This window comes from Corylus avellana, chromosome 1 (assembly GCF_965113065.1).
Source record: "Corylus avellana chromosome 1, dhCorAvel1.hap1.2, whole genome shotgun sequence".
In the NCBI taxonomy this organism is placed as follows: Eukaryota; Viridiplantae; Streptophyta; class Magnoliopsida; order Fagales; family Betulaceae; genus Corylus; species Corylus avellana.
The window spans coordinates 26,192,825-26,219,084 of NC_142490.1; the positions used below are offsets into that span (position 1 = coordinate 26,192,825).

The 26,260-nt window shown below is 40.7% G+C and overlaps 1 protein-coding gene and 2 pseudogenes across 1 annotated transcript; 2 read left to right on the forward strand and 1 right to left on the reverse strand.

Moving 5' to 3' along the window:
• Positions 1-239: 239 nt before the first annotated feature.
• LOC148588190 (uncharacterized) lies at positions 240-3,479 on the reverse strand (annotated as a pseudogene).
• A 2,027-nt stretch (positions 3,480-5,506) lies between these two features.
• LOC132169593 (berberine bridge enzyme-like 1) lies at positions 5,507-12,042 on the forward strand (annotated as a pseudogene).
• Positions 12,043-24,067: 12,025 nt separating this feature from the next.
• Positions 24,068-25,882, forward strand: LOC132169590 (uncharacterized). The gene has a single exon (XM_088514630.1). It carries the CDS (start codon positions 24,068-24,070, stop codon positions 25,880-25,882), a length of 1,815 nt encoding a protein of 604 aa, XP_088370756.1.
• The last annotated feature ends 378 nt before the right edge of the window (positions 25,883-26,260 follow it).

Genomic DNA, 26,260 nt, shown 5'->3' on the forward strand with positions numbered 1-26,260 from the left:
TGATGAAAGAAATCTGAAGAAGAGCTGCGGAAAAACTTTACTTCATTTGCATTACTTGAACTATATTACAAGAGTGTAGTATATGCTACTCATTTACAAAGAAAGAAAGAATACCTTGCTAACAGTTTTAGTAAACAAACTATTTAACTAATTAACCATCTTAACATAAACCAAAACCAAGAGGGAATTCTGTATATAATTCTTCATCCAGCTCCCCATGTAAAAAAGCATTGTTAACATCAAGCTGATGCAAATGCCAGTTCTTGGCTAGTACACCTGACTGTGGTTAACTTGGCTACAGGAGAAAATGTCTCATAGTAGTCAAGCCCCTCACTTTGGGAGTAACCCTTTGCAACTAACCCGGCCTTGTACCTCTCAAGAGAACCATCAGCTTTATGCTTCACCTTATAAACCCATTTATAACCAATAGCATGCTTATTAGGTGGTAGAGAAGTAAGCTGCCAAGTGTCATTGGCCTCAAGAGCATCAATTTCAGCTTTTGTAGCATCACACCAATGTGGTATTTTGACAGCTTGATGATAAAATTTTGGCTCAACATAAGAAGATACTGAACGACTAAAAGATTTTTGAGTAGTAGACAGTTTGTCATAGGAACGAACAGAAGACAAGCTAAAAGGAATACCTGAAGTGGTAGAAACTGTCGTGGACTTAGGAGATGATGGAGCTGGAAAAGGAGTAGCAGCCAATTGACAATAATATTCCTGCAAGTAACTTGGTTGGGACCTACGAAGCAACCTAGATGGATTGATAGGAATAGATGGTATAGAAGGTGAGGTATCAATAGATGGTATAAAATGTGAGGTGTCAGTAGAATGAATTGCAAATGTAGAAGAATGCTGTTGATCATTAGAATGAGAAGAAGGGGAAACCACGTTAGAATTATCTAAGGAAGATATGAATGCAGGGATAACATTTTGATTAGGAATAAAGGACAGCAGAGGAATTTAGAAGAAGCATAAGGGAAAAGATACTCATGAAATATAACATCTCTGGATACAAAAAATTGTTTGAGAGAAATGTCAAACAGTCTATAACCTTTGACACCAAAAGGGTAGCCAAGAAAAATACAGGCACGGGCTCTAGGATCAAATTTGGATCTATCTCTAGTTGTTGTAGATGCATAACACAAACAACCAAAGACCCTAAGATGAGAATATTGAGGAGGAGAAGAAAATACACATTCATAAGGACTTTTATTTTTGAGAATAGGTGTTGGAATTCGATTAATGAGATATGCTGCAGTAAGTATACATTCACCCCATAAATGTAAGGAAAGATTTGACTGAAATCTGAGGGCATGAGCAACATTTAAAAGATGTTGATGTTTTCTCTCTGCTACTGCATTTTGTTGGGGTGTTTCAACACAAGTAAGTTGGTGGGCAATGCCCTTAGAAGAAAAAAATTTCAGTCATGTGAAATTAACTACCATTATCGAATCTTAAGCATTTGATCTTGGAGTTGAATTGAGTTTCTACTAAATGAAAGAAATATTTGATGAGAATTATGGTTTGTGACTTACTTTTCATCAAATAAACCCATGTAAACCTACTGTGATCATCTACAATTGTAAGAAAAAATTTAGAACCATTGGAAGAAGGAGATGAAAATGGTCCTTATATGTCACAGTGAATTAAATCAAAAATGTGATTAGAATGTGTAATGCTTGTTGGAAAAGGAATTCTATGTTGCTTTGCTAAAGGACAAATTGAACAATCTTTATTTGAAATTGATGAATAACTAAGGAGTACATTATGCAGTAGTTGCATTCTAGAATCAGGTAAGTGCCCTAATCTAGAATGCCAAACATTGGCTGAAACATCAACAGATTTTACAGAATTCAAAACAACAGAATTTGAATCAATAGAATTGGAAACAACAAAATTGAAATGAGGTTTTATTTGTGCAAAAGGGGAAACTAAGACTGGGACACTTGATTCACAGAAACCTTCCAAGTCATGCAGTATTAGATGATAGAGGCCACTTCTCTCTCCCCCCAATCCAATCATCCTCCAGCCTAATAGTTGCTGAATGAAACAAAATTCAAGAAGAAAAATAAAATAGCAGTGAAGAACATTGATCAATTTGCTTACAGAAATTAATTGAATGAAAAAGAAGGAACACACAAAACATTTGTAAGTGTTAAGGTTGCACTAAGCTTAACTATGCCTATATGTGTGACTGTAGCAAAGTTACCATTCGGCAACTTAACTAGTTTAGAAGCAATTGAAGTAATTGTGGTAAGAAAAGAGAGTGAGCTAACCATGTGATCTGTAGCACCAGTATCAATTATCCATGGATGATCAACAAAATTCTTTACAGCCATTTGAAAAAGATGAGTGGAAGAAAAAACAGAATGTTTATCTCCTAGAGTAGATGATTGAAAACAGAGGGAATGGCGTGTATTACCTGCCATCTCACTGAGTAAATGGTCTTGATTTTCAGTGACAGTAGAGGCAAAGGCAAAGGCATCATCAGGACACTTGGATCTGAACAAAGTTAACAGCTGCTGACATTGCTTAGAGGTGATTGGAAGTTGGGGCATGAGAGACTCATACACCATATTTGCTGAAGGAGAATAAACTGCATTCTTTCCTTCGGTGAATCTATATCCCGGAGGATAACCATGCAATTTATGACACTTCTCAATAGTATGGCCAAGAAGACCACAGTGAGTGCAAAGTGGACGTTCTTTGCGAGGATAACCTTGTGTCCTTGAGCCTTGAGGACGATAAGAAGCATACTTCGGCACCATCACATGAGGAGCAGATGGAGTATACTTGGACACCATTGCAGCAGGGGCATGGTTTAAAGGAGCAAAGAATGTAGAGGAAATCTCTCTCTATCGCTCTTCTTGCACAACCATGGAAAAAATCTTGTTAATCTGTGGCAGAGGATCCATAAGCAGAATATTGACCTCTGATGTGGGAGAAGGATTCATTCAATCCCATCAAGAACTGGAACACAAATTCTCGATGCTGATACTCCAGAACAGTACGTGAAGTTCCACAAGAGCATAGAGGCAGGGGGCGATAGTTGTTCAACTCATCCCAATAACCTTTAAGGGAGGTATAGTATGAACTCACATATTGATTGTTCTGAGAAAGAACATAAATGGCCTTTCGAAGCTGGAAAATTCGAGGGGCATTTGATTAAGAGAATCGCTCCTTGATGTCATTCCACATTTCTTGAGCAGATTTGATGAAGATGATACTGGAAGAAATCTCCTGAGAAACTGAGTTCAGAATCCAGCTTAGCACCATGTTATTGCATCTATCCCATGCAAAATACTCTTGAGTGTCCATTCATGGTTTTGCCAAAGAACCATCAATGAAACCAAGCTTGTTCTTGGCCGAAAGGGCCATTGACATAGATCTCCTCCAAGTATGATAATTGTTTCCAACCAAAGGTTGAGAAACAAGCAAAATCGCTCGACTGTCTCCATGATGGAGATAGAAAGGGCTGGAAAACTCCACAGCAGAAGGCGTGGAGTTTGAAGGCTCCACAACAGAAGGCATGGAGTTTGATAGAGCAGTGTCCATGGAGTTAACACCATCAGCAGAGGTATTAACAGAAGGATTAATAGGAATTGAAGGCATTTTTGAAGATCAAGGATATGAAAGAAGGAATTAGATGAAGATCGAAAGGAATTAGATGGAAAAGCATAGGAAAGAAGGAAGCTCGATGAACAAACCAGGCTCTAATACCATAACAAACTATGCAAATGATAAAAGAAATCTGAAGAAGAGCTGCGGAAAAAATTTACTCCATTTGCATTACTTGAAAAATATTACAAGAGTGTAGTATATATCCTTAGCACAAGTGCTAAGCGATAATAATTCTTTTAAAAAGTATTCCCCGGTGGAAGTCCAATTCATATCGAAGAACCAGCGTTTATAGGAGTTGCTGCGCAATACTACTCATTTACAAAGAAAGAAAGAATAACTTGCTAACAATTTAGTAAACAAACTATTTAACTAATTAACCATCTTAACAAAAAAGCTCCAGCTCATTTACACTGTGTTAAACATTCTCCAAAATTAATGTACATGTGTTAAACAAGTTAGCTTAACCAACTAATCCAGCTACTCAACTTTGGCTAACTTGTAATACCGACACCCTCCTCTTCTCTTCCTTTCTTCCTTTTCTCCTTCTCCTTTCATCTTTCTTCTCCCAAATTCCTTCATTCTCCTTGTCTTTTGGTTCAAGTCATTTTATAGTACCATGATGATGACAACTCCACCAAGGCTTCCTCTTCCTCTCTCAAATCACTCCTCACTCTAGGGTTAGGGTTTTCTTGGTGTTCTTGGTGTGAGGAGGGGATGAGGATCGAAGGGGAAGGGTTTATATAAGGGCTTGGGGTGTCTCTTGTTCTGGAAAGGTGGAGAATGGGTTAAAATTATTTTTCAGAGTTGTCAGTGAGTGTTCAGGTACTATTTGGGCAAGCGTCAATAACACAATGAATAAAACGGTTTAGGCGTACGTTTGGGGTATTGCCCAATGGCTTAAAGACTGATCAACAAGCGCTCGTTGTGGTCCCTCTAGCGTACACTCGCATGCACTTAGGTCAAAAGCGTACGTTCAGGTTGTCCCCTTAGCTTAAGTTTGGTGGGTTGGGCTACTCATAAGGGATTTAGGTCTTTTGGCTCGTAAAACCTTGTTTTATGAAAGCATTAGCCGTTTCGTAGTAAATCATTAATCTTAGGGAAAAATATAAAAAAGCCCTTCAAACTACCAGCCGTTTACGATTTAGCCCCCGAATGTTTTAAAAGTGATAAAGTAGCCCCCAAACTACCAAACTATTGCATTTTGGCCATTCCGTTAGTCAAAACCGTCAGTTTGTACAGAAACTACAAAACGACGTCGTTTTGTTACGGGTAAGTTACTACAATGCCCTTTTATGAAAAAAAAAAATTGGGAAAAATATAAAAAAAAAAAAGCCTCCTTAAACTACCAGTCGTTTTCATTTTAGCCCCCTAATGTTCAGAAAGTGATAAAGTAGCTCCCAAACTACCAAACAGTTACAATTTGGCCACTCAGTTAGTCATTACAGTCAAATATGATGAAAAATTTAAAACTACGTCATTTTGGCAAGGGTAAGTTACCAAAATGCCATTTTTAGGAAAAAAAATCATATTAAAACAAGCAAGCAAAACGGCACTGTTTTGCTTGAAATTAGGGTTTCCTTACACTTACCAAAATGGCGCCATTTAATTTGGTAAGTGTTAGGAATTAAAAGAAAAAACGCTAGACCCCACGCAAGTGACCCACGAAAAAACCCCCAACCCCAGTTTATCTCTCTCCCCAAAACCATCGGCCACCACGTCGTTCTATCTCCGACAGCTTGTAAATCTTACCCATAACTCAATCTTTTTATTGTATTTCATGGTATAGTTGTCAGATCGGTGTTGTTTATCTACGAATGTGGTTTTTTTGTTTGATTTCTACAATGGATAAGAATTTTTCGGTGCCGCTTTGTAGCCACTAGATGGTGTGGCCGGCGGTGATGGATGGTGGTGGCAGGGGCTGCCGGTTTTAAGAGAGAGAGCGAGGGGCGTTGCATTTTTTTCACTTGAGGGAGACGGTTGCCGGAGATAGAACGACGTGGTGGCTGGCAGTTTGGGGGAAAGAGATAAATTGGGTTGGGGGTTTTTTCTGCGTGGGGACCTGAGGTCTAAGGTTTTTTCTTTTAATTCCTAACACTTACCAAAACGGCGCTGTTTTGGTAAGTGTAAGAAAACCCTAATTTCAAGCAAAACGGCGCCATTTTGCGTGCTTGTTTTAATATGATTTTTTTTTTTCTAAAAGGGAATTTTAGTAACTTACCCTTGTCAAAACGACGTAGTTTTGAATTCTCCATCGTATTTGACAGTAATGACTAACGGAGTGGCCAAATTGCAACTGTTTGGTAGTTGGGGGGCAACTTTATCACTTTTTGAACATTAGGAGGCTAAAATGAAAACGGCTGGTAGTTTGGGGGGCCTTTTTATATTTTTTCCAAATTTTTTTTCTTCATAAAAGGGCATTGTAGTAACTTACTCGTAACAAAATGACATCGTTTTGCAGTTTCCATCCAAACTAACGGTTTTGACTAACAGAGTGGCCAAAATGCAATAGTTTGGTAGTTTGGGGGGCTACTTTATCACTTTTGGAACATTAGGGGGTTAAATCGAAAACAGTTGGTAGTTTGGAAGGCTTTTTTTATATTTTTCCCTTAATCTTATAAGACGGGTGTTTTTGTCAAGGTATTACACAAGTATTGCCTTGGCCGGTGTTTGTCCTACAGTAGGTGCCAGAGGCAATTTTAGTGGAGCTAGGTATGGTAACATGATGAGAAAGTATGGTTTGTCAGTGGATAATATCGTTGATGCGCAAATCATTGATGCAAACGGCAGCGTTTTGGATAGCGAATCAATGGGGGAAGATCTTTTCTGGGCCATTGGAACAGGAGGTGGAGCTAGCTTTGGCTCATACTTTCTTGGAAAATCAAATTGGTTGCTGTTCCAGAAATTGTCACGGTTTTTAGAGTAGAAAAAACCTTGGAACAAGCTACCACCGACTTTGTTCATCAATTGCAATATGTTGCCGACAAGATACACGAAGATTCGTTTATTAGAGTGGTTGTGCTACCGGTGAACAAAAAGCCCCAACAGACAATAAAGGCTAAATTTGTTGCTCTGTTTCTTGGAATTGCAAAAGATCTCATTGTTTTAATGGATCAAAGTTTTCCTGGATTGGGTTTACAGTGGGAGGACTTGGTCGAAATGACATGGATCAAATCGGTGCTCTATTGGTCCAACTATCCAACCGATTCTTCGCCGGACATTCTACTCGACCGACAATCTTAATCAGAAAAGTCTTCAAAGAAAAAATCAAACTATGTCCAAGAACCGATTTCAAATAAGGGTCTTAAAGGGATTTGGAAGAAGATGATGGAACAAAAAAAGGCAGCGCTGACATTGAATCCTCACGGTGGAAAAATGAGTGAGATTTTGGAGTCGGAAACACCATTTTCGCACAGAGCAAGGAACAAGTACAAGATCCAATACTCGGTGACATGGAAAGAAGAAGGCGTGGAGGCTTCAAACTAGAACTTGGATCGAATACGTCGGCTTTACTATTATATGACACTGTATGTGTCACAATCTCCGTGGGGTGCATATTTGAACTACAAAGATATTGATTTGGGCATCAATGGCATCGGTAATGAAAGCTACACATAAGTTATTTGTTGTTACCATGCACAATAATTGATTAACAATATAAAATTGAAAAGAGAGAGATTAAGAGAGAGTTGAGACACAAATTTACGTGGTTGGGCAATTTGCCTATGTCCACAGGAGGGAGCGGCTATATTTTTTTATTCAATGATCTAGGGTTACAACATAATATAAATATAGGAAAATCCTAATTCTAAGTATTTTGGAAAATCCCAAAATACCCCCCACAACTTATTTGTCCCCAGGCCCACATAAACTAATTACTCCCAATGGGCCAGTAGTAGAATATGAGCCACTTGTTCCAATAATGTCCACCTTGGCGAGTATTCACCTCTTTGAAAATAATCAAGTATTGGGCCTCCACCTGGAACTAATAGGTTTGGGGATGCCGTCGCCTCCTCTCCTCTCCTTTCTAGCACCTAGAGACATTTGTCAAGTCCAAGCCGTACTTGAACTTGTCTGCGATAATAGGCTTCGTCAACATGTCAGCTGCATTCTCACAAGTATGAATCTTTTCAAGTAACAGTTCACCTGTAGCAACTAATTCCCTGATCTTGTGAAACCTCACATCAATATGCTTGGTTCTCGCATGATACACCTGGTTCTTCGCCAAGTAAATGGCACTCTGACTGTCACAAAACAATGGAACTCCGCCTTGCTGAATACCCAGCTCCCTAACTAACCCTTTAAGCCACAAAGCTTCCTTTGCAACCTCAGCCGCTGCCATATACTCTGCCTCAGTTGTGGACAGTGCAACCGTGGATTAGATCATAAACCTCCAACACATGGGTCGTCCTGCAAAAGTGAACACATAACCCGTGGTCGACCTCCTGGCATCCAAGTTCCCTGCATAATCTGCATCCACATACCCCATGACTGACAAATCACTTTTCTATCTGACAAAAGTGATGCAGTAGTCTATAGTACCTTTCAAGTATCTGAAAATCCATTTAACTGCATCCCAGTGCTGTCTCCCCGGATTTTCCATGTACTTGCTCACTACACTCACTGCATGAGCCAAATTTGGCCTGGTACAAACCATAGCATACATCAGACACCCCACTACACTAGTATATTGGACCTTAGACATATCTTTAGTTTCTTCAACTGTCTTTGGACACTGTGAGGTAGACAAACGGAAATGATTCGCCAAAGGTGTACTCACCGGTTTCACATTCTCCATGCTAAACCTCTCCAACACCTTCTTCACATAGCCAGCCTGAGATAACCACAATCTCTTGGCATCCATGTCCTTGCGAATCTCTATCCCAAGAATCTTCTTGGCTACGCCCAAATCTTTCATGTCAAACTCTCTACTCAACAAAACCTTCAGTTTGTTGACCTCCACTATACTCTTAGCTGCAATAAGCATATCATCCACGTAGAGTAACAGAAAAACAAATGAGCCATTATCAAGGCTCCTCACATAAACACAACAGTCATACTCACATCTCTTGTAACCAATTATGATCATGTAAGAGTCAAATTGCTTATACCACTGTCTTGGAGACTGCTTCAGCTCATAAAGTGACTTCTTCAATTTACAGACCAAGTGCTCCTGTACAGGTTGACTGAACCCCTCTGACTGTTTCATGTAAATCTACTCCTCCAAATCACCATGGAGGAAAGCTGTCTTCACATCCATCTGCTCCAATTCCATGTCATAATGAGCTACCAACGCCAATACTGCTCTGATGGAAGTATGTCAGACCACTGGGAAAAATATTTCCTTGTAATCAACCGCTTTTTGCTGTGCATAACCCTTTGTTACTAGGAGAGCCTTGAACTTTTCTCCCCCTTTTTTCTGATACTGCTTCCTTTTTCTTGAACACCCATTTACACCCTATCGCCCTCTTCCTTTCTAAAAGCTCCACCAAATCCCATGTCTGGTTTTTATGTAAGGACTCCATTTCCTCTGCCATAGCACCCACCCATCTACTCTTCTCTTGGCTATTGACAGCCTTTTGAAAAGTAGTAGGGTATCCTCTGCTAATGACAAGAGCATAGGAAGCTATGTCTTCATAACCGTACTTGATTGGTGGTCTGATAATGCGTCTAGGTCTATCTGTGGCTATACTGTGATGCTACTCAACTCCTAAAGTAGAGGTTTCTATCCCCTGAGAAGTGTTCTCCTGTATAGGAGTCTCTAACTCCACCTGCTTATCACTACTACTACTTTCTGGCCCCTACTGCTTTTCATCCTGAGTACTCTTCAACATGAAATTTTTAACAAATACCACGTCTCTATTGATCACCACCTTGTTTGCTTTCGGATCCCAAAACTTGTAACCCTTGACCTATTTCCTGTATCCGAGAAAGAAACATTGTCTAGACTTTGGATTAAGCTTCGATCTTTCTTCAGTAGGTATATGCACATAGGCTGGACAACCAAATACTCACAATCCAGAGTAATCTACCTCATTACCTGTCCACACCTTCTCTGCAACTTTCCCATCTAGTGTTGCCCTCGGTAACCTATTGATCAAGTAGCATGCCATACTCACTGCATCTGCCCAGAAAATATTTGTAAGTCCAGCATTCAGCCTGAGACATTGTGCTCTCTTTGTAATAGACCTCGTGCTCTCTCCGCCACACCATTTTGTTGTGATGGCTTCCGTACTGTGAAATGTCTCTTTATACCATGCTACTAACAGAAATCTCTAAACATGTCGTTTGTGTATACAGTGCCATTATCTATTCTAAGGCACTTAACCTTCTTTCCAATTTGGTTCTCGACTTCAGCTTTCCACAACTTGAACTTGGCAAACGTTTTTGATTTGTGCCGCATGAAGTACACCCAAACCTTTATGGAGAGATCATCAATAAAGATTACGAAGTACATATGTCCTCCCCGTGATGCTGTCCTCACAGGTCCCCAAACATCAGAATGAACATAGTCCAAAATCCCTTCTATCTTGTGTGTGGCTGTCTTGAATTGTACCCAATTCTGTTTCCCCAGAACACAGAACTTACAGAAATCAAGTTTACATGTTTTGACACCCTTCAACAGATTTCTCTTATGAAGCTCCAACATGCCCTGCTCACCCATATAACTCAACCGCATATGCCACAAAACAGTACAATCAAACTCAGACTCTATAGAGGCAATTCCACCTACAACTGTACTTCCTAACAGTTTATATATATTCTTTGAATTTTTCTACTCCTTCATCACTACTATCACACCCTTAGTCATCTTCATTACTCCACCTTCAGACTTATAACAATAACCGTTTGAGTCTAAGGTGGCTAACGAAATCAAATTCTTTTCCACATCTGGTACATGTCTAACTTCACATAACGTTCTAACCACACCATCAAACATTTTAATTCTAATATTACCTATGCCAGTAATTTTGCAATGTGCACCATTACCCATAGTAACTATACCAGAATTAACTGACCTGTAGGTGTCAAACCAATCTTTGTTGGACATGACGTGAAACGAACATGCTGAGTTCAGAATCCAAGAATCCCAAGGATGCTCTGAATTAGATGCAACAGAAAGCATATCACCATCAACATCGTCTGAATTGTCTTCCACTACGTTCGTAGATTTTGAGAAGCCTTCTTTCTCGTCGTCCTTGTTCTTCTTCCAGTCCGGACAGTCCCGCTTTATATGCCATTTCTTTCCGCACTTATAACAGATGATGTCCTTCCTCCTCTTGGACTTTGACCGAGATTTCTTGCCTTTCAAAATACCCAGGTTACTGCTTCTTCCATGCTCATAGTTACCCTTTACAACTAGCCTTCTCCTTGAGAGTTATTATCAATGTTTTTCTTCCTTTGATGAAATGCCAACAGGGCTCCTGTAATGTCTTCTAACTCCAAGGACGCTTTTCCCTATGTTAGGGTTGTAACCAGATTCTCATACGTAGGAGAAGTTGGGAGTAAATTTAATAGCATCAATGCCTTGTCTTTGTCTTCGAACTTCACATCAACCCTCTTCAGATCTCCAATTATCTAATTGAACACATTGATGTGTTGGCTCAGATCCGAGCCCTCCACCATCTTCAAGCCGTACAACTGCGGCTTTAGATAGAGCTTGTTCGTCAATGACTTTGACATATACCAACTTTCCAGTTTCAACCAAACTGCCGCCAGAGATTCTTCGTCCATGATGTGATACATCACGTCATCTCCCAGACAAAGCCGAATAGTAGCCACCACTTTAGCCTCAAGTTCCTTCCAATATATGTCTACCATCCCTTATGGTTTCATCTCATATAACGCCTTCACCATCCCTTGTTGCACCAACAAATTCTTGATACGTCTCTGCGAGAATTCGAAATTACCGGATCCATCGAACTTCATCTCGTCGAACTTCGCAGAAGATGTACCAACCCTAGCCATCGTAGATTAGGCTCTGATACCAATTGTTGTTACCGTTCATAATAATTGATGAACAATATAGAATCGAAAAGAGAGTTGAGACACAGATTTGCGTGGTTCGGCAATTTGCCTACGTCTACAGGAGAGAGCGGCTATATTTTTCTATTCAATGATTTAGGGTTACAACATAACATATTTATAGGAAAACCCTAATTCTAAGTATTTTGGAAAAACCCAAAATACCTCCCACAACTTATTTGTCCCCAGGCCCACATAAACTAATTACAACTAATGGGCCAGTAGTAGAATATGAGCCACTTGTTCCAACACTAGTGCTTAGGGGAGTAAGAATTTCAAGGGGAATTTTGATAGGTTGGTGGAGATAAAGATTGCTGTGGATCCCGATAACTTCTTTAGATATGAAAAAAGCATCCCATCTCTTGGGTGTTGGACACATGTAATGGCACAATAGAGTCACCGGCTTTGATCCGTAGTGAGATTCTCGGTAATTATTTGTCTAAAGTGTTAATAATTTGAGTGAGTAATATAAAAAGTTTCATACGTTTGGATAGGTAATCAGACTATCCAAAATTTATTTGGATACGTTGGTCTCGTATAATATCTCTCACCTGTGTTTTTGTTTTTCCTAAGCAAATAAGGAAAGGGTTATAAAGGAGGTCATTTCCATTTTTGATCTGAAATGAAGAAATGATGAGAAATCAATCGGGAATACTTTCAAACATAAGGTTGGAAATGACAGATCTAACTACACACAGTGCAGTACAATTAGAGCAAACAACAAACGAAACTGGAAAAACATAAATCTGGTCTTATGATGCTAGTGGCATAGCAGAGACTTCACCCAAAAAAAAAAAAAAAAAAACAAGAGACACATGGTGGCAGCATGGATAATTTTGCTCTTAGAGAATATAAGAACCACAACAACAACTAAAAGAAATTTCTTAACCACAACAGCCTAAACAGCAATATAGGATCTCTCACCTTACCTACCACTTCAACATGTGACTTGAGGGACTTGTGAAAAGATGCAAAATGTTAGTATATATGCATTCATCCCCTTTCAATTTATGCAAAGCATGTCAATTTGGTATTTTGGAACACAATCTTATTTCTTAAGAAAAAAGAAATTTAATTAAAGGAAAATTTTATTTATCTTTGTGATTCTTCTATAACTTTTGCAATTATACCCTTAAACTCTAAAAAAATTTAATATTGGATCCCTATTTTTCAAGAGACTATAATGTCACATCTGCTGTTTAGAGTTAAATCAGACATCAAACGAGTGAAATGTCATTTTACACCCCTATAAAATTAATAAAAGTACAAAACTACTCTTAATTCAAATATTTACAATAAAAAAACAAAAAACAAAAAATAAAAAAACAAAACAAAACAAAAGCATGCTTTTTGCCGAGAAGCGTGAGTTAGCAAATTCTTAGGAGCTAAGAAAGACCCTATTCTGAAAAAACTTCAAAAAGAACAAAATAGGGAGAGAAAAAAGAAATATTTTAAAATTTTGACATCTTCTATTAGCTTTAGCGTTAAAGTTTGTGTGAATAAAAAACAGTGGTTAATGGAGTTGGCAAAGAAAATGTATTAGTTATGCAAAAAGGGGTAGAATAAAATAATATAAAGGGGCCTCCAATAATGGTCTCGATTTAGGCACGCCCACAGATTGGAGCGTTTTTAATTACCGGGTCACCAATCACCATCGTCTTCCAAAGTCGTCCATGGAATGGAACACTCAAGTCTTTAGCGTGTATAACAGCATCACCAACATTCTTAAACAGCCTGGAATAGGGTTCTCTCCACTTTATAATGGATTGGAGTTTATGGCTTGAATTTTTAAGAAGAGCCACAAATAAGACATTTGTCTCACTACAAAAAAAAAAAAAAAAAAAAAAAAAAATTAAATTAAAAAAAAATTAATTAATTAATTAATAAAAAAATAAGGGTGGCTGACTACCTCATCTTGGCTATAAGGAATGGCCGAACTACCCCATTTTAACTGGGGGTGGCTTGAGGCCGGCCAAGGGTGGCCGGACCACCCCCAAGGGCCTTGGGGATGGTCTGGCTACCCCCTAAACCCAAACTTTTTTTAAAAAAATTGATTGGCCCTTGGGGTGGCCGGACCACCCCCAAGGGCCATGGAGTGGCTTTGTCCACCCAAGAATGGCGGTCTGGGGTGGCTCTAGCCCCTTAATTTTTTTATAATTTTTTATAATTTTTTTATATATAATTTTTTTTATTATTATTAATAGGACAAATATCCTATTTATGGCCTTAACAAAATCCTGACCATAAATTGAATATTCTCCAGTCCAAAATGGACTAGAGAGGATCATGTTCCAAACTGCCTCACCAAGTTTTACTCATCAAAATAATTAAAAGTACATTTTTTTTCTATTTCCACAACTAATTGTTTTAGAACATCCGAGTAGCCTTACTATTTTAACAATCTACTTTCACTATTCCATTAAAATATTATTTTTCAAAAATTTGTTTATTCTTTTTGAAACTATTAAAGGAAGAGAGAGAAATGAGTTATTTAATCACTAAGTGAGTGAATAGTAATTTTTAAATTTGGTGAGTACTGTTTACCTAACTACTTTTTAGGCCATTTTGGTTAAATTGCCTCACCAAAATAACCAAAAAATAATTTTGGTGAGGCTGCAAGGAGTACTCTAACATTCTTCTCACCCTCAACAAGCTAGAGATTTTTATTTTTTATTTTTTATTTTTTTATTTTGAATAGTTAAATCACAAAAAAAAACACTCCCCAATGATTATTTGTGAGTTAATAGTACTCAATATCTTTAATGATTACTATTTACCCATCAACAGTAGCGGAGCCAGAACTTTTGTTCATGGGGGCCAAAATATAACTAACAAAAAAAAAATTATCAATTTTAATTATATATTTCAATAATAAGTGATTGAGTTCAGTCTAATTAGGGGTAGTATGAGAAATTTCAAAAATTATTTTATGGGCTGGGATGTCTTGCCATTAGAACTCTCTCTACATTAAAAAGAAGTCCTCCCTAGGGTTTCTCTGAGAAATGGCTAGAGGCGAGGGTTGAACCTCCTACCGGTTGACGGCAGTGGAGGGTTTGGTAGGATTCACTGAGGCGCTTTAAGAGCGAAAGATGGCGGAGCAACTATAAAGCTATGTGGAAATATCTCTCTCACCAAAGGGGAGAAAGTCGGGATTGCCATTACTGAAGGGGAGATTGAGGAGGCTCGTTTTCAAAGTGGGCGCTGCTTGATTGGGAAACTCTGGATCGGGAGAACGGCGAATAAGGAAGCGTTCAAAATAGTACTTTCCAGAATCTGGCGCACACTAGGAGGAGTAACTTTCAAGGAGTTGGATGACAACATATGGCTTTTGAGTTTGAAGATGCGGATGATATGCGGAGAGTTCTGGAGGGAAGGCCATGGTCTTTTGATAGGCATATTCTTGTTCTCAATGAATTTGATGGAAGCACGCCGCCAGCGCAGATGGCATTCACGCACTCTCCCTTTTGGGTGCAAATACATGACATGCCATTACTATGCATGACTAAAGGAGTAGGGATCAAGATTGGAGAATCGATGGGGCAATTAGAGGACATTGACCTGGCTGGAGATGGGGTAGGGTGGGGAAGGTGTCTGCGTCTCCTCGTAGTAATCGACTTATCCAAACCATTGGAACGGGGGCGTGCCCTCATGCTGGAAGGAAAGTCTCACTGGGTAACATGCAGATATGAAAAGCTACCAATGGCTTGTTTCGATTGCGGTAGGATCATCCATGGAGAGAAGGGGTGTCCTATACCACGTAACACAAAACTGAATGGGAAGACGGAAAAGAAAGAATGGGGAGTGTGGCTCCGGGCGGATGATGGGCGGAAGAGAGGAGGTGGTGGACCTGATTTCGGAGTCGGAGGGGGAACATCGAGCAAAAAAGGCGATATGGGGGATGACGGCGCCGAGCTGTTTCAAAAGAATGAGTATACGAAATCTTCCGGTTTTTCTGCGAACCCTAACCAAAAATCTTGCCACAATCACAGCACCAGGAGTGGAGAATCTTCTTCTTACCATAATGGAAATACAGGAGGAGCGATAGGAGAAGGAAAGGAGAACACAGAGGAGTCGGCTGGACAGATTGAGGTAAATCAGGGACACGCAGCAAATAATACTCCTCTCGTGGGCGATACATACCATGCTGAGGTGGCGGGCAAAGAGAGTGGGGAAAAAGTAGGTCTGAGTGGGCCTTTCTAAGGAGAACCGGAAGGGGCCGAATGCAGAAATGGGCCAAGAAGAAGGAGATGAACCGTGGGGCCACCAGGAAGCCCCACCCACATCGACCCAAATGGATGTATTCCCTTGTTTTCAACAGGAGTTGGTTGAAAGCAGAGTTAGCTTACATATGTGGAAGCGCAGAGCACGAGAGGGGCATAATAGTGCTGTAACAGTTGGGGTGGGGCACGGATCAAATAAGAAGCAAAAGGTGCAGATAGGCGATAATGGGAAAGGAACAGAATGGGTGGGTAAACGGGGGAGGTTGCTAAGTGTGGAAGGGAATGACAACAACGAAGAAATGGCGGTGGCTGATTTTCAGCCCCGCCATCAACAATGAGTCTCTTAAGTTGGAACTGTCGAGGGCTTGGGAACCCTCAGGCAGTTCGAGACCTTTGTCAACTGACGAAGGAAAAGAAGCCCACCATTTTGTTTCTCATGGAGACAAAATGTCGAAAGAATAAAATGGAGTGTGTTCGGGTGAAATTGGGATTTGAATGTATGTTTGTGGTGGACCCTGTCAGGAAAAGTGGCGGACTCGCATTGCTATGGAAGGAGAGTAGTTTGCTGGAAATTCAAAATTACTCTAGGAGACATATAAATGCAATAGTGACGGAAGAGGTATTGGGGTGTTCGTGGAAATTGACTGGCTTCTATGGCCATCCGGAGTGGACAAAAAGACATGAGTCCTAGGCATTACTTCGCCATTTAAAAAATTACAATCCGCTACCATGGCTTTGCGTGGGAGACTTCAATGAAATCACGAATCAATCTGAGAAGTCGGGAGAGCTGCTACGTAGGGAAGCTCAAATGATTCAGTTTCGAGAGGCATTGGAAGACTGCCACTTTAGCGATATGGGTTCACGGGCTCTAAATTTACGTGGACAAATTGTCGGCAAGATGGCGGCTTTCATCAAAGAACGGTTAGACAGGGCGGTTGCAAATAGTGGTTGGATTAATTTTTTCAAAAAGGTGGAAGTGAAGATTCTGGCGGCTCGGACATCAGACCATAAGCCCATTTTTCTCACTTATTTGGAGAAGGAGGAAGAATATATACATGCTAAGAGGGGTACAAAGTTTGAAGCTAAGTGGCTCTTAGATGAGGGAGCAATGGAAGTGATCAAGGCGGCGTGGTGTGATGACACAATTGGGGGCACTGCATCCAGGTGGTGCAACAAAAACTTGAGGCATGTAAGGGTGAACTGAAATGGTGGAATTGGAGAAAACATGGCAATTTTGAGAGAGCAATAAAAGAAAAAACCAAGCAATTAGAAATGTTGCAGCGGAATGAAAATGCAAAGGATGGCCCAGCAATAAAACGGCTCCAATCCGAAATTGATTTTCTGCTAGAGCAAGAAGATATGAAGTGGAAACAATGAGCCAAGCAAAATTGGTATCGTAATGGCGACAGAAACACCCCGTTTTTCTACGCATGGGCCCGTCACCGAAGGAAAATCAATTTTATTCAGAAAATAAAAGACGATGAAGGCCAAGAATGGACCACACCAGAGGAAATCGATAAGGCTTTTATCAGCTTCTATCAAACACTATTTAGCACCCAGGGCGTGACTGACTTGGAGGCTTGTCTGATGGGACTGGAGCGTCGGGTAACGGACGAGATGAACTGCCAATTGCTAAAAGGCTTTTTCCATGACGGAAGTGGACTAGGCTTTGAAGCAAATGCACCCGTTGAAGTCTCCCAGACCTGATGGTATGTCTGCATGTTTTTATCAAAATTCTTGGGCGCTCGTGCGGAATGAGAATTACTGAATACAGGCCTATCAGTCTCTATAATGTCATATACAAGCTAATCGCAAAGGTTCTAGCCAACAGACTGAAAAAGGTCCTCCCTCACATCATCTCGGCCAATCAAAGTGCATTTATCCCGGGACGTCTTATAATAGACAATGTTTTGGTAGCATTTGAGGCCCTACAGACTATGGATGTCCGGATGAAAGGGAAAAAGGGGTATATGGCACTCAAACTGGACATGAGCAAGGCTTATGATCGAGTCGAGTGGGATTTCTTGGAGGTTATTATGGTAAAGTTGGGGTTTGCAAGAAGCTGGGTAGACAAGGTGATGACATGTGTTCGCACTGTCTCCTATTCCATTCTGATTAATGGTCAGCCGCACGGAAAAATTGTTCCATCTAGGGGAATCAGGCAAGGAGATCCGCTGTCCCCCTATTTTTTCATTTTGTGTGCGGAGGGGCTAAGTACTCTATTGCGAAGGGCAGAACAAGAAGGGTGAATAACAGGCTTGCCTATTGCCAAGGGAGGTACAAAAATTAACCACTTGTTTTTTGCAGATGACAGCCTGTTGTTTTGCCGAGCTAGCATCCTGGAGCGGGCCAGAATTCAAGAGGTTCTGGAAATTTATGAGAAAGCTTCCGGGCAAAAACTCAATCAAGAGAAGACGTCCATCAGGAGCTCATTTTGTCAGTGGTGGGGGTAACTTCTACGAATAGGTATGAAAAATACCTAGGCCTACCCGCACTTATTGGGAGAGCAAAAGTGAGCTCCTTCTCATCCTTAAAAGGTAGAATTTGGGATCGAATGAATGGCTGGAAGGAAAAATTCCTTTCGCAAGGTGGGAATTAAGTGCTTCTAAAGGCAGTGGTACAGGCGATCCCCACTTACACGATGAGTGTGTTCCAATTGCCCAAAACTCTTTGTCAAGAAATTAGTTCCATGATGGCTAAGTTTTGGTGGGGGCATAAGGGGAATGACGCTCAGATTGCTTGGATGAGTTGGAGGAAAATGGGGAGGGCTAAGGAGCGAGGGGGTTTGGGATACCGAGACATTGAAATGTTTAATTTGGCTCTTCTAGGGAAGCAAGGGTGGAGGTTGCTAAAAAGATCGGACATTTTGGCGGCCAAAATTTTCCTGGAGAAGTATTATTCGAATGGCTCTTTTCTGGAGTCCACTCTAGGCCGGAAGCCATGGTACGTTTGGCGTAGCATTTGGAACACGAAACCTCTTTTCAAAGAAGGGCTTGTTTGGAGAGTAGGGGACGGTACATCTATTAAGGTTTGGGGAGATAAATGGCTCCCAAAGCCGGGGTCCTGCTTAGCTCAATCCCCCATTAGAATCCTGTCATCGGAAGCCAAGGTGAGTGAGTTACTTGATCTGGAAAGGAACTGGTGGAACACGACTTTGGTAACTGAAATCTTTGGTGAGGAGGAAGCACGGCAGATATGCAGCATAGCTGTATGTCCTCAAAGAAGAAAGGATCAGTTGGTCTGGGCAGCTACAAAGCATGGGAATTACACTATCCGCAGTGCTTACCACATGGGACAGGAGAACTCCCTCAAAAAGGAGGGCAGCTGCTCCAACGCTCACCAAATAACTGGACTATGGAAAGGAATTTGGAGGATAAAATGTGCTCGAGTGGTCAAAACCTTCCTCTGGCAAGCTTGCAATAATAACTTGCCCACTAAGGAGCAGTTGTTGAAGAGGCATGTCTCCTCTGATCCTCTTTGTCCGATTTGTGGCAGGGAGAGTGAAACTATTGAACATATCTTGTGGACTTGTTTGTCGGCAAAAGATGTGTGGCTGGAGTGTGACCCAAGGATTCAGAAATGCACGAGTGATGAAACTGAGTTCATCTATATTATGGCAAAACTGATGGACCGGTTGAACGAGGATCAACTACAGCTGGTGGCCACTGTGGCGAGACAAATATGGTTTAGAAGGAACTCATTAGTGCGCGGGGGTGAAATGGTGGGACCGTCAGTACTGCTTCGACGTGCAAGGGAGCAGGTGGTGGCTTTCAATAATGCAACACAGAGGAGTATTACCATGGATGTGGCTTTTCCTCTTAACCCCACCGCCACTTGGGTGCCTCCTCCGGTGGGATATGTCAAGATCAATTGGGACGCCTCGATTATTACCAGTCAAAATCTGATGGGGGTCGGAGTTATCGTGCGTGATCACTCAGGAAAGGCTATGACGATGATGTGTGCTACCAAGAGATCTATTATCAACGCACCCACGGCTGAGGCAATCGGTGCATGGCTTGCGGTGGATTATACTCGACGTATGGGTTACCAAAATGTAGTCTTTGAAGGGGATGCGCTGGAGATAGTCAGAGCACTCAACCAAGATGAAGATTGCTAGACGACCTATGGGCAGATTGTGAACGCTGCTAAAGAAGAAATTGCAAAGCACATGGGCTGGGTGGTTCAATATATAAGCAGGGTAGCTAACGGGGTAGCGCACAATGTAGCAAAAAGCGCGTTTAAGTATGGGGAGGGTCGAGAGTGGAGGGAGGATTTCCCGTTTGATGTAGAAGAGTTAAAGTCCTGATGTACTAGTTTGCTCTTGGCTTTTATGAGAACCAATTCAAAAAAAAAAAAAGAACTCACTCTACATTAATGAATTACCTCTTTTCATCTAAATTAATAAATTAAATCTATTAACGGCTTCAGGACCATCAAAGTATCTTCTTATATATGAGTTAGAGTTTCTAGATGAACAATGATCATCCATTTTTAATGCGGTATGCATACTAAAAATAATTTTTTTTAAAAAAAGAGTTGTTTCCAGATAGCATCCAATCAATTTTGCTTAATTTACTTTGATGGAGATAGAGATTATCTAAAAAATTTAATTATATAATGCAAAAGATATTCCTACAAATATGTTTTAAACACTTTAAAGTTTAAACTATGTATATCCAACAATTAACTAGGGAGTAACTTTAATTAATTATGATGTCACATTTATCCATCTTCGAAAAAAAAAAAGGGGTGATTCAATATATATATTTTTTTAAAATGCCAAATTTTGAATTATGATATGTATGGTAGTGTTGTCGTGGAAGTTTTGGCTTCAGGCTGATCTTCCTTCTTTGTTCAATTGTTCATCTAAGTTTTAATTTACTAAGGGCTCTAAAGAGTGAAGATTGAAATAGTAGCAACAAATGTGCTGGCCGGTCTAATGTCAATAGCTGGATCCTAGAAGGAGTTCTACTAAGGGTGCCCCCTGAATTTGTGGTCGAGAGTTTTGAGGGTGGGCAAGTTCAGAGCGAAGAAAAAAAAATTTCAGTGGTAAAATAAGTTTTTGGGGGTTGAGGAGGGCATGTGCCCCCTCTCGACTCCTACTTGCTCCGCCATTGCCCATTAAATGAATAAAAAGTAATATAAATTTTTTCTTTTCGCCTTTATTCTTTGAAAAAAGTTTTTTTTTTTTTTTAGAAAAAAAAAAAATTCAAGAAGTCTTTGAAAAATAATATTTAAATGGAATAGTGAAAGTTTATAGTTAAAATAGTGAGACTCGTGTGGGTGCTTAAAAAAAGTTAGAAGTTAAAGTAGAGAAAAATATACTTTTGACTATTTTGGTGAGCAAAATTTAGTGAGTCTGCTAGAAATGTTCTAAACGCTTTAGATGCCAATTCAATTAAGCACATATTCCAGATTAATGATGTTCAACAATGATCAATTACTAGGTTCTTTTTTTTTTAATTTTTAATTTTTATGCATAAACTAGAATGATAGTCTAAGGTGGGGGTGTAAAATCCGGCTAGTTATAACTGGCTAACCGGCCAACCCCTTTTAAAAGTGGTTGAAAATAACTGGTTCTGGTCCGGTTACTGATTTTTGCATTTATATATAACCAATAAATGGGTGTGTGTATATATATATATATTAATATATTTATTTTTTAAACCACATAGTTTACTTTATATATATATATATATAACAGACACAACAACTGCCCTCATCTATAACATTCTAGTATGCCCGACAAGACAGCAGGACAATCTAGTCTGGTTGGGTATGAAGAATGGGGAGTTCACAGTTAGAAGCGCATACCACATGGCCAAAACCAAAATAGAGGACAACAAGGGTAGTAGCTCCAATCCAGAAGTTTGCAACAAGTTTTGGAAGGGAGTCTGGAACGTGGAGGTACTTGCAGTAGCAAGAGTGTTTCTATGGAAGGCTTGTAATAACATCCTTCCCACAAAACTCAATGTCAAAAAAAAAAAAAAAAAGAAAAGAAAAGAGTCGTGGGGGACTCCTTATGCCATATTTGTAGGTTGGCAGAGGAAACGGTGGAGCACATCCTTTGGAACTGTGAATCGGCACGAGATGTGTGGACTGCTTGTAGCAAAAAGATCCAAAAGTACCCTACTATGGAGATGACATTCGCAAGCATATTCACGAACTTGAATGGAAAACTGGATGAAAGGTAGATGCAACTGGTGGCAGTGGTGTCTACAGTGTTATGGCTGCGGAGGAACAATGTGGTGTTTGGGGGAGAGTTCACATCGCCAACCCATATAATATTGGAGACCGCAACATGCCAGCTTGAAAACTTCTATAAGGCGGAGCATGAAAGGAGGATGGAGAGCCCTAAGCGCCCCGACCCAATGACCACGAAGTGGCGCAAGCCTCGTGCAGGATTGATAAAGCTGAACTAGGACGCTACTATTGATATTGGGAGGCAGAAAATGGGAATTGGCATCATCGCATGTGATCACATTGGTACTATCTTAGCAGCCCTGTGTGCATCGCGACCTCAAGTCACTGATCCCACCACAGCAGAAGCTATAGCAACATGGAAAATGGTGGAAGTTTGCACATCCATGGGTTTTTCCAAGGTCATTCTCGAGGAGACTCGTTTGAGGTCGTAAAAGCTTTGTAGGGGATGGCTGCTGCTGGAGCAGATTCGGCACTATGGTTAATGTGTTACGTTAATACGTAACGGGGTAGATTATAGGTTCTGAGGGAACCTTGACCTTAGATTCAAAGGGAACCTAAACCTTTTAGATTTTGAGGAAACCTAAAAAACCCTTTATAAACTCAAGGTTTGGAATTAATTTTCTGATCCCTTTCATTAATGAGCTTGATGTCTTTAAATAGACAATTACAATGCATAGTAAAATAAAAGATTAATTAGAATAAACTACTGACAATACTTATCCCTAATACTTAAATTATACTAACTAATACTTATCTCTAATATTTAAATAATCTAATGATATCTATATAGATAACATATTATCCTAAAGTATTTTAAATCTAAAATACCCCTATTATTATGTTGGATCATGTTTCCGCTGGGTTGGGCCTAGTTCGAACCTACCGGCCCATTCCCCACACTCGGTTATTTTTACTGTTAAAGATAAACTCATGTTCGACAGACTTAGGCTTATCTAGATTATATTATCGACACTCGGTTATCAGGCTCGGTTAGCCAAGCCTGAGGTAAGTACCGAGTGTTACCCTTAGGAAATAATAAACATATCTGAATAAATATCCTATTTGATGTTCTCCGATATATTGTTGACACGTGGACCCTTGGTAAAAGTCCACAGTGTTAGATGAACAAGTACAATATGATGCCTATAAAAGGGGGGTTCCCTTTCACTATTTCGGTAACTTCTTTTTACCCTCAAACTGAATACTTTGCTTATCTTTTCCCTGATCCATAATCTTCAAGTTCATCTTTCTTTTGAACACTTCAACTAACTTAGGCATCGGAGCTTCCACCGGCCGGACAACGCCGGCAGCTTTGATCCCTTTTTCCTTATCCTTCATTCTTAGCTCAACACTCGGCTATCAAGTATTGTGCTGGCCCCTTTCCCACGTCATCATTCGGAAAACTGCTTCAACAGTTTGGCGCCGTCTGTGGGAACCGACTTTTATCGGTTCTTACTAATCTCATATATTCCGATATGGTGAACACACCCCCACACCCCAGCACATCTCCACATCTTATCCCAATCATCCAACCAGATGTACCCGAAACCTCACACGATCCAAATTTCCAAACAGCCATCATGTTAGATTTCATGGAACGAATAGCCGAATTTGTTGAGGCTATGAGAAAGCAGAATGAAGAGATCGTCTCTAGGTTGCCTCCTAGAGAAGATTCGGCATAGAAGAGAAGACGAGAGGAGTCCTTTAGGGGAGCCACCACCATCAGCTCGACATCCATCAACCCAACAAGACGCTGGAAGTTCAATACGAGGAAATCCTCATACTGTTCAGTCCAAAGCAAACACTCACCGACGAGAGCACGCCAAAAGTTCATAGCTTGGTGGTAAATCACACCATGGCGAGTCCAGTCACGCCAAAACTCACCATAGTCATTCCCAAGGTAGCCATTCTCGTCATGCTCGGTCGCATTTTGACAAGCCTATTGAGGCTGCCGTGCATAAAGACGTTAAAGATCTCAAGGAGAAGTTTGAAAATATGGCTTTCTTAATCGAAAATGGGGAAAATTGGTCCGGCACTGAGGATCTCATGCAATATACCAATTTTCCTTTTACTGATCGGGTGATGAGGTTTCCAATGCCTAGTAGTTTTAAGGTTCCTTGGATCAGCGAATATGACGGAAGTGGAGATCCTTCCGACCACATGGAAAGCTTCCGAGCTCACATCATCCTTCATGAAACTCCTGACGAAATCGCTTGCCGAGCCTTCCCGTTAACTCTAAGGGGAGTTGCCAAAGAATGGTTTGGAAGTCTGAGTCCTAAATCTATTGATAATTTTGAATATCTTGGGCAGCAGTTCTTAGGACAATTTCTTGCCGTTCGAAGAAGAAAGAAGAATCCAGCATACCTATTATCCCTAGTGCGAGGGAAGAACGAGTCCTTGAAGGATTATTTGTTGCGGTTCAATCGGGAGAAGCTAGCGGTGGAGAGTACTGACGAGCAAACCATTCTCTCAGCATTGATGCACGGAATACAGACTGAAGGGCCTCTGATGGCCGAGTTGTCCAAAAGGCCAAAAATAGGAACTTTGCGACAATTCAACAACAAGGCAGAGGAGTTCATCAACCAGGAAGAGACTATCTCAGCTTTGCTGAAATCTAAAGCTGTTGAGAACAAACCTGCTGTTGATCCAGGTATGACGAAACCGAGGGTCTTTGTCAAGAAGAAAAAAAAGGATCACCAAAATCCTAAGATGCTGGAAAGAAAGGTCGATCTACCTCCTCGGCCAAATCAGCATCAACAATATGTGGGATGGACACCCCTGAATACAACTGTTTATAAGGTGTTCATGGAAGTTAAAAAGGATCCGAGCTTCCGATGGCTAGGTAGGATGAAGTCTCCTCCCCAGAATCGTAATACTCGAAAGTTTTGTGAGTATCATAATGATCATGGGCATCAAACCGAGGATTGTATCAGTCTTCAGTTCGAGATTGAAAAATTTTTGAGGTATGGAAAGTTACTGAATTTCTTAGCTGAAGAAAATGGCAAGGGGAAGAGCGCCTTGGATGGTCAGGGTCAGCATTCGGGACAGAATAATGATCGATCACGCAATCAAAGGCAGAGGTGTGAGGAACCGAGGGTTTCGCAGAATCAACAGCAGAGTCCCCAGAACCAAGCTATTATTGACGAGATTCGTACCATCTCGGGAGGCCTTGCTAGTGGAGGAGAATCAAGCTCGGCGAGGAAGGCTTATGCCAAGCAGGCGAGAATGGAAGAAATCCTAGTGCTTGAAAAACCCTTCAAAATCCAGAAACAAGAACCGAGTATTCTAACATTTTCGGAGGAAAATGCGAAAGAAGTCTCAATGCCACATGATGATGCATTGGTGATAACTCTAACGGTGGCTAACCATGCCGTTCACCGAGTGTTGATAGACAATGGAAACTCGGCTGACATTATTTATTGGACAGTTGTTCAACAATTGGGCATTAGCCAAGAGAAGTTGAAACCTTTCCTATCACCATTGATAGGGTTTGCAGGTGAGCGTGTCCAACCCATTGGGTTGATTGCTCTTCTAGTCACAGCGGGGACCGCTCCCAGGCAATCCACTATCATGGTAGATTTTTTGGTCATCGACCGACCATCAGCTTATAACATGATCATCGGTCGTCCAGCTTTGAATCAATTGAGAGCGGTTACTTCTACCTATCACTTGAAAGTGAAGTTCCCAACCATTGAGGGAGTCGGCGAAGTTAAGGGAGACCAAGTTGTTACCAGAAGGTGTTACCATACGTCTTTGAAGAAATGCCCAAAGTCAGCACTTTTAAAGATCGGCAACCTAGGTGATGAGTGAAAGATGCAGTTGAGAAATGAGCCAGCTGAACCATTAATTGATGTATCTATCGCTGAGGGAAAAGTTGTCAAGATCGGTTCTCATCTAACCTCTAGGGTTAAAGAGGTCCTTGTTCGGTTTCTCCAGCAAAACTTTGAAGTTTTTGCATGGTCTCCTGAAGACATGCCAGGGATTAATCCCAAGGATATTGTTCATCACTTGAACATTAATCCAGAAGCTAAACCAGTGAAGCAAAAGCGAAGGAAATTTGCTCATGACAGGAACATGGCAATTGCCGAGGAGGTGGACAAACTTCTAAAAACCCAGTTTATCGAAGAAGCACATTACCCTGATTGGTTGTCCAATGTAGTGATGGTTAAGAAGTCTTCTGGGAAGTGG

What these genes read in the sequence shown, in the direction of transcription:
- LOC132169590 (XM_088514630.1), top strand. Translation starts at nt 24,068, where the DNA reads ATGGCTTTCTTAATCGAAAATGGGGAAAATTGGTCCGGCACTGAGGAT.